At 43.7% G+C, this 7,577-nt stretch overlaps 1 protein-coding gene across 1 annotated transcript; it reads right to left on the bottom strand.

Moving 5' to 3' along the window:
- Nucleotides 1-5,685: 5,685 nt before the first annotated feature.
- LOC122644997 (UDP-glycosyltransferase 72B1-like) lies at nucleotides 5,686-6,798 on the bottom strand. Its single transcript, XM_043838353.1, has one exon. The coding sequence runs from the start codon at nucleotides 6,688-6,690 to the stop codon at nucleotides 5,686-5,688; it is 1,005 nt and encodes a 334-aa protein (XP_043694288.1). The 5' UTR covers nucleotides 6,691-6,798.
- Nucleotides 6,799-7,577: the final 779 nt, after the last annotated feature.

Below are 7,577 nucleotides of genomic sequence, written 5' to 3'. Positions count from 1 at the left end.
CTGATGCCTGATAGCTGATGTAGGTTTCAAGGTTATGAAGAGGCAGAGTGAGCAGATGAGTATAAAAATAGACTGACTTAAATTTCTTCACATTTGTTTTGTTTATGGAATTCCTCTTTATTTGTGATGGAGAAGGGAAGGGACGGAGATATTTAAGTTGTTGTGGGGTATGTGTTTGTAGGGGTGTAAATGAATATTCAAAATCCGTTTCTGTATCCGTTTAGCACTATCCGAATCCATCCGAAAGCTAATCGGATGCGGATGCGGATATCGTACTATCTGAGCCGAATCCGATCTGTTTACATCCCTCCCTATGTGTGTGTGTGTGTGTGTGTGTGTGAGAGAGAGAGAGAGAGAGAGAGAGAGAGAGAGAGATGAATCCTATTTCTGTGCCTTGTGTATTAACTAGGGGTGTAAGTTTGGCCCTATCGGCTCGAGCCCACCCTGAGCTCGAATAGGGTCTGGGCTGGATTTTTCAACCCTCAAGGCGGGATAGGGTTGAAATTTTCAGGCCCGGGTGTTATTGATGAAGCCTGATCTCAGTCCAGAAAGTGCAGTGGGGATCTTTGGAGGGCCGTTTCGGCTTCGAAATGTGCCAAAAATTCCTAAAAGTGCACTCTTGTAGAGCTCGTCGAGACCTTCAAATCGATATGTATTTTTCCATATGTTCAGTTCTGATCCAAACTAGATCGGGTGTGTTTTTTGGGCTTCTGGGGGTTTTTCTGTAGTTTTCTGGGTTAAGGCTGAATTTTTATCTTGTTCTGTTCCCTACCCAAATAGGACTGTCCAGTTCCCTCACAGGGGGCGCGAAATAACGACTTAATCTCCCTTAGGCAGTGTGTTCGAGCAGGGGGTTAGGTCGTCATTTTGCACCCTCTATGAGGGGATTGGACGATCCTATTCGGGCAGGGGACAAGAGATGATAACGATTCGTTAAGGCTTTCTTATAAAGTGTTCTTATCTCATTGAAAGGAAGAGGTGAACAATCAGAGAAGTAGTGAAACCAGTTTCTATCGCCAACTATGGGTGTAGCCTTCCTTCTTGGAGGTGAACCACCTAAAATCCTTTTGATGTGTGTTTATGCGTTTGGTCTTCTCTTCTATTTCACTTTCTTTTGCAAAAATTCCCATTTCTGGGCATTGTTTTTCTAACAACGGGGTCAGGGTTGGGTTGGGCCAAGGTTGAGGCCTCGGGTTAAGCCTAGCTTGGCCCTGTGTTAGGTTATGCAATACAATTTATTGATTACATTTTACAATTTTTGTTTAGCATCTAATTATCTATTGGTTTACCAAAACAAAATTGCTAATTATCTATTGCACAAGAGTATTTAAAATTTTAAGATTGGGCTCAGTTCTATAACCCAAAGAAAAGTCTAATAGTCAATTGAGTATGAAACAAGCCAATACCCAATCACATGAGACTGGTCAATTAGGGCCAACAAGGCCCTTGCAAAAAATCAGGGTCGATCAAGCTCAACCCGGCCTGATCAGGGTCAATCAAGACCGGGCTAGGTTGGGTTGAGCCCATCAGGGTTAGGCCTGGGCTGAGATATCTCAGCCCGACCTAGGGTCGGGTTGGGCTTGGGTTGAGCTAAGAGGACTCAGGGTTATGTTAGAGTTTGAAAAAACCTGGCCCAACCCGGCCCTGTTTCAGCCCTAGTTTTGACAATCAAACAAACAAACTTAAACAAACTTCAGCCACAAAAGTAGATATTACTTCTCCAATTGAAAGTTTTATTCGAATTGATACGATAATTACTAACCATACATATGTGGCCGACACGTGACAGGCACTATTAAGATTCTCAAGTTCAACAATGTTCCCTATTGCACTAGTATTCTTCTCCTTCCTCGCCAGGCAATTCCGTCGTATCAGGACTTTTCATCCAAGACTCTCCAAGATAATTCCCTACCATATCAGACTCCTACAACCTGCCATCATTAGACTCTTAGCACCGCCTCCCGGTAAGTAACGAAGTTTGGCCTTATAAATACAAAGGTAAACACCAAGGTATAGGATTCAACAAATTTTCACTCTCTTACTTTGTTACTCTGCAAATTCCTATCGTTTCCTAGAGAACTGACTTAAGCATCTAAGGCCCCCACCCAAGTCCACTCCAGTTCTCTCTCGTGCTCCTCATTCTTGATTCTAGAGGATCCTTTGATAATCCACATGATTAGCTTGGCTAGTTTTCTACTGCAACAGTGTGGCGCCGTCTGTGGGAACAATTACTCAGTAATTGTTGTAAGCCAATTGCCATGGTTAGAACTAGAGCAAACACTTCCTCTCATCCAGATCCCTGGAAGACATGGGATCAGTCCTTTGCACCTCCCGCTCCCCTAAGAACAATAACCCTAGATCTTGATAGGGAAGGCGATCAGGGACTCAACCAACAACAAAATGCTCTTCCCCCTATCAATCCTCTTGTTGAGTTCCCTGATGTACAGGCCCAGTGACCATAAAGTAGCTCAACGAGATCTAGATGCAAATGCATGGTTTAGTCAATCTTCTATGGACCACCGTCAGAGCTATTAGCCATGCCTCAAAACCATCAAATCATCCTCTGAATAATCCATTGGCTTAAGCATCTAAGAGCCCCCCCCGAGTCTACTGCGGTTCTCTCTCGTGCTCCTCATTCTTGATTCTAGAGGATCCTTCGATAATCCACATGATTAGCTTGGCTAGTTTTCTACCGCAACAGTTTGGCACCGTCTGTGGGAACAATTACTCAGTAATTATTGTAAGCCAAATTGCTATGGTTAGAACTAGAGCCAACACTTCCTCTCATCCAGATCCTTGGACGACACTAGATCAATCCTTTGCACCTCCCACTCCCCTAAGAACAATAACCCTAGATCTTGATAGGGAAGGCGATCAGGGACTCACCAACAACAAAATGCTCTTCCCCCCTAGCAATTCTCTTGTTGAGTTCCCAAATCTACAGGCCCTAGTGACCATCGCGTAGCTGAACAAGATCCAGATGCAAATGCATGGTTTAGTTGATCTTCTACGGACCACCGTTAGAGCTATTAGTCAAGCCTCAGAACCATCAAATCATCCTCTAAATAATCTATGAGGACAACCTCGACAACCCGATGAAGCACCTTATCAGATCAAGCTCCACCAGTTCTGATAGCAGATGTTAGAATCGTGCTGCCCAATACTCCCGGAGAATCAGGGTAGCCAGCGCCTCAAAAAGCTTGAGGCATGATGGAAGGGTGCCCTCGAACAGACTCAGCCTATGATGAAGAAGCTAGGAGTAACACGGTATGTAGTCCTTACAGTGCTGATCAAACAAGGAGGAAAACGGAACACATCTTCATGATGATAGCCAAGGTTTGGACTGCCAAGTTCAGGAACTCACCGAGGAATTGATTAGACAAATGAAATGGTTATTACAACCCTTAGGCATCCTCCTTGAGACAAAAAAGGATTTTACCGCTTTACAAAAGTCTTCTTCAATTAGGGGTGCAAGTTTGGTCCTGTCGACCCGAACCCGCCTTGGCCCGCCCTAAGCCCGAACAGGGCCTGGGTTGAGATATCTGGCCCTGAGGGCGGGTCAGGGCTGGAAACTTCTGACCCTGAGTCAAGATCGGGTAGGGTTAGGGTTGAGGCCTCAAGCTAAGCTTGGCTCGGCCCGGCCCGACCCTGATTTAAGTTATACTATAAAATATATATTGATATAATATATACATTATAAACTTTAAATGTCACCTACATTTTTTTTATATAATATATTATATATGAAGACAATAACTGATATAATACTTTTTATTATAGTGTTATTTTATGTAAAATTGATAATGTTATCCCCGGCCCATTCCAACCCATGCATTTCTTCCCCTACCCCATGATCAGGGCCAATCAGGGTCAGCCCGGCCCGACCCGTCAGGGTTGGATTTTTTTGGCCCTGAATTAGGGTAGGGTCGGGTCTGGGCCCAGCTAAGGGGACTTAGGGTTGGGCTAGGGTTCTGTAAAACCTGGCCCAACCCGACCCTATTGCAGCCCTATCTTCAATTGTATCCCAATATCTTCTAAAGAAAGCACCAGAGTACCCATCCGGACTCGGAAAGCTATCAGGATCGAGATCCCAAATAGCCCTTTCAATTTCATCATTCGAGCAAAGATTATCCACCTCATCAACAGTGCTTGGAATGCACGATAGAAGCTGCCGATGATCCACTAGATGAATTGCCTTATGAAAATCCTCAAAATACTCCACCACATACGCTGCAACCTAGGACTAATCTGAAAGTTTTGTTCCTTTTTGCTTTTTCAACATTCTAATGTTATTTCTTGTTCTTTTCACTTTGGTGGAGAGGTGAAAAAACCTTGAGTTCCTGCCACCATCAAGTTTCAATCTCAGCCTTGATTTTTCCTCCTATAGTTTTGCCTGGATTTCTTATGCCTTTAAAATAGCAGTTTTTGTGTCCGCTTCTTGATTGAATAAATCATTGTCCATGTCTCTTGCCTCTATTTATGCTTGAATAGTATCCAGATGTAATCTTGCCTTATCCACAGTTTTATACAAGTTTGTTTTTCTATTGTAGGTCTCACCTCAAAAGAGAGAAGATAAAGGAACGGGAGATTGATCGTTTGTTTTTCACATGTGTTGGTCCCACCTCAAATGAGAAGAAGAGAAAGGCATGAATAATACATGGGAAAAGTCTTCTGAACCTGAGGTGTAGGAAGTGCCTTATGTTCAAAGAGATTTTTTTTCATATATTTTTAAAAAAATAAATAAAAAATAGGGAGAAAAGAATGCTGCTTATTCTTGTAGGTAGTGTACATTCCATATAGCTAACCTCATGGTCATCAGATTAGAATCATGCATTAATGACTATTAATGCATTTTAGGTAATAAAAAAAATAATTCATTTAATTTAATTATTTTTTTAATCTTATTTAAATATTGGTTGGATAGGTTATTGGTTTGGACTCCCTCCTACTCCTCTACTTTTGTCTATCCAGTACTGTCGTGCGCCCCCATACACAAGCGCGATGAAAAATACTGCCTTGCTTGTGTGGGGGGGGGGGGGGGCACACACGACAATAGGGGCAGGCGGGAGTAAAGGAGACGAATTGGTTTGGACTCCCCATGACAGAGGGCATGGGCATTGATTAGAAGGGGGGGGATGGTCATTTGACACTCCATGTCTGAACCAGTAAAGTTCTTCTTTAGTACAAAATGCCTTTCACGTGAAGATCGTACGTAATTGGGGATCTTTATCCCCTCAATTTGTCTGACAAATTGAGGCGATAATTTTCCACGTAATTGGTGTATGGTTGATGACTCCTATCCAACCACGTATCGACTAAAATCCATCAGTCCTCCCATTATTGCATGCTTGCACGTGCTCAACAAAACCTACCGGCCAAACAAAGTCTTCTCCATCACCAACAAAAAAAGATAAAACAAAGTCTTCTCCGGCCCACTTTTTATTTTAAAGTCTTTCCTTCTAACCCATTATTGTTTGATGATTTTCACTATAATACCTTACCTTACCTTACAATGCATGAAAAAACAAAGTATGGAAATATGGGATAAAGTTCTCTGTAGCTGGGTGGGGGAAATGATCAGCCCATCCCCATGAAAACAAAAAATTCCACCTTGTCCTGTCCGATGTGTTTGGGTGCTGCACCTAGATGCGCTCCCAGACAGAGAACATGCACCCACAAACATTCTTAAATGGTCTTGCAGCTCTTCCATATGTGTGCAACCTCGGATAGTGCCTTTGTGGAAGACCCTTCATCACTCAATACCTTGGTGGCTTCATCCGTGAGTTCACTCATCTTTCTTTGAATTCTCTTTCCTTCTTCCTCTTCCATTAAGCTCTTCACCACTTTTGCAATCTCTTGTCGCCTTATTAAGCCTTCCTCATTAGCTTTGGGCCTTAATGCCACCTTTATGTCCTCCACTAACATTACTGCATTCATCTTTTGCTCTGCATAGAGTGGCCAAGCAATTAAGGGCACACCATGCACTACACTCTTTAATATTGAATTCCATCCACAAGCTCTAGTTGAGTCATGGATAAGAACTTGAATCTGAGGAGCCCATGAGGGCACAACTAAGCCCATCTCTTTAGTCCTCTCCAAGAAGCCCTCAGGCAAGAAGGTTAATGGGTCCTCAATGCTTGGCACGTTGAAAAATGTAGCATCAGCTGCTCCTCGAGTTGGGCTCTTAATAACCCACAAGAACCTATGCTCACTTTGTTCCAATCCCAAGGCCAATTCTTTAACTTGTTCCAACGAGAGGGCTCCACCACTCCCAAATGATACAAATAGTACTGAGCTTCGTGGTTGATTATCTAACCAACTCAAGCACCCGGTTGAATCGGTCACATCCAATGAACCGGTTTGTATGATTGGTCCAATTGGGTAGACCAGCAGCGCAGTATGGACTCTTCCTTCCTTGAAAGCTTTAATGGCACCTCCTTCCAACCCCATAAAGCTATTCAATAGTACACCATCAGCTAATCTGTAACATTTTGAAATGTGTAGAAACCACTTGTAGGCCTCATTATTCCTGTCTTGGGCTGCATCAGGGAAATCTCTTCCATGTAGTGGCACGCAATCGGGCAGCCTCACCGGTTCAGGCAAGTCCCTATACTCGCAAGAGTAGGTCTCATCGAGAGTGGGCAAATGGAGGTAAAAGGAAAACAAGGTAGTTGTTGAGGGGAAGAACATGTATGATGGAATTTTGAATTCTTTAGTGACATCAAATGCTTCCACACCGAAGAGATCAACAACTAAGGCAACAAGATGGGTTGTTGAAGTTAAGATGTTCAAAGCTTTACGAATGGAACGAGACACTGTGAGGTAGATTCGAGTTGCGATCTTGAGATCTCCGGGGAGATCATTGAGGTTAACCGGAGGTAGAAGTATAGAGGTTATGGTCTTAGGGAGGGCATCAAGGATGGAATTTTGGGGTTTGGGTGGTGATCCATCGTTAGGGATGATGAAGGTGTTTGCGGCCCAAATCACCTGGTTCTAGTGGGGACGGGCCAGGCACAAACCAGGACCAGGCTATCGTTGTCGAACAAGGAAAGCCCAGCAACGCAACTGCACTCTGACGGTTACAGGCTGGGCTACGTGTCAAAGAAGTAGAGGTCACCAGGCGCAGGTCTGCGTTCCGTGAGGGGTGAGGAGGATGGAGTTGATGGTGGGACCCACCACTACCGCAGTGGTTAGGGTATAGGCAGGGGTGGCAGTCCACATGGCGACTCTTGGTTGGAGTTTGGGGGATATGAGTTTGAAGAGAAAGCCTGGGAGGGAACGGTTACCAGGCTAATAACCGCCAGTACCTATTCTTTATAAAGAAGGTGGTAGACCTGAGAAAGACACACAAAACACCAGACAAACTTCTCGCATTTCTTCATCTCTACTTTGTCATTTACTTTTTTCCTTTACTAGTTTAATATTTCTTGTGATCGGAAGGGATGTACGTCCATATGCTGAGAGCGTCAAGGCTGTACGCGCAAGGCCTATGCTTGTATTCGGTATGATTGGTTAACGTGATTCCTGTTTTGATCTTGTCATTTTTTACTGTTAGTATAGTTGTTTGTTCAAGCTGT

The sequence above is a fragment of the Telopea speciosissima genome, chromosome 11 (assembly GCF_018873765.1).
Source record: "Telopea speciosissima isolate NSW1024214 ecotype Mountain lineage chromosome 11, Tspe_v1, whole genome shotgun sequence".
NCBI lineage: Eukaryota > Viridiplantae > Streptophyta > Magnoliopsida > Proteales > Proteaceae > Telopea > Telopea speciosissima.
This window is presented reverse-complemented; position numbering and strand designations above follow the sequence as displayed.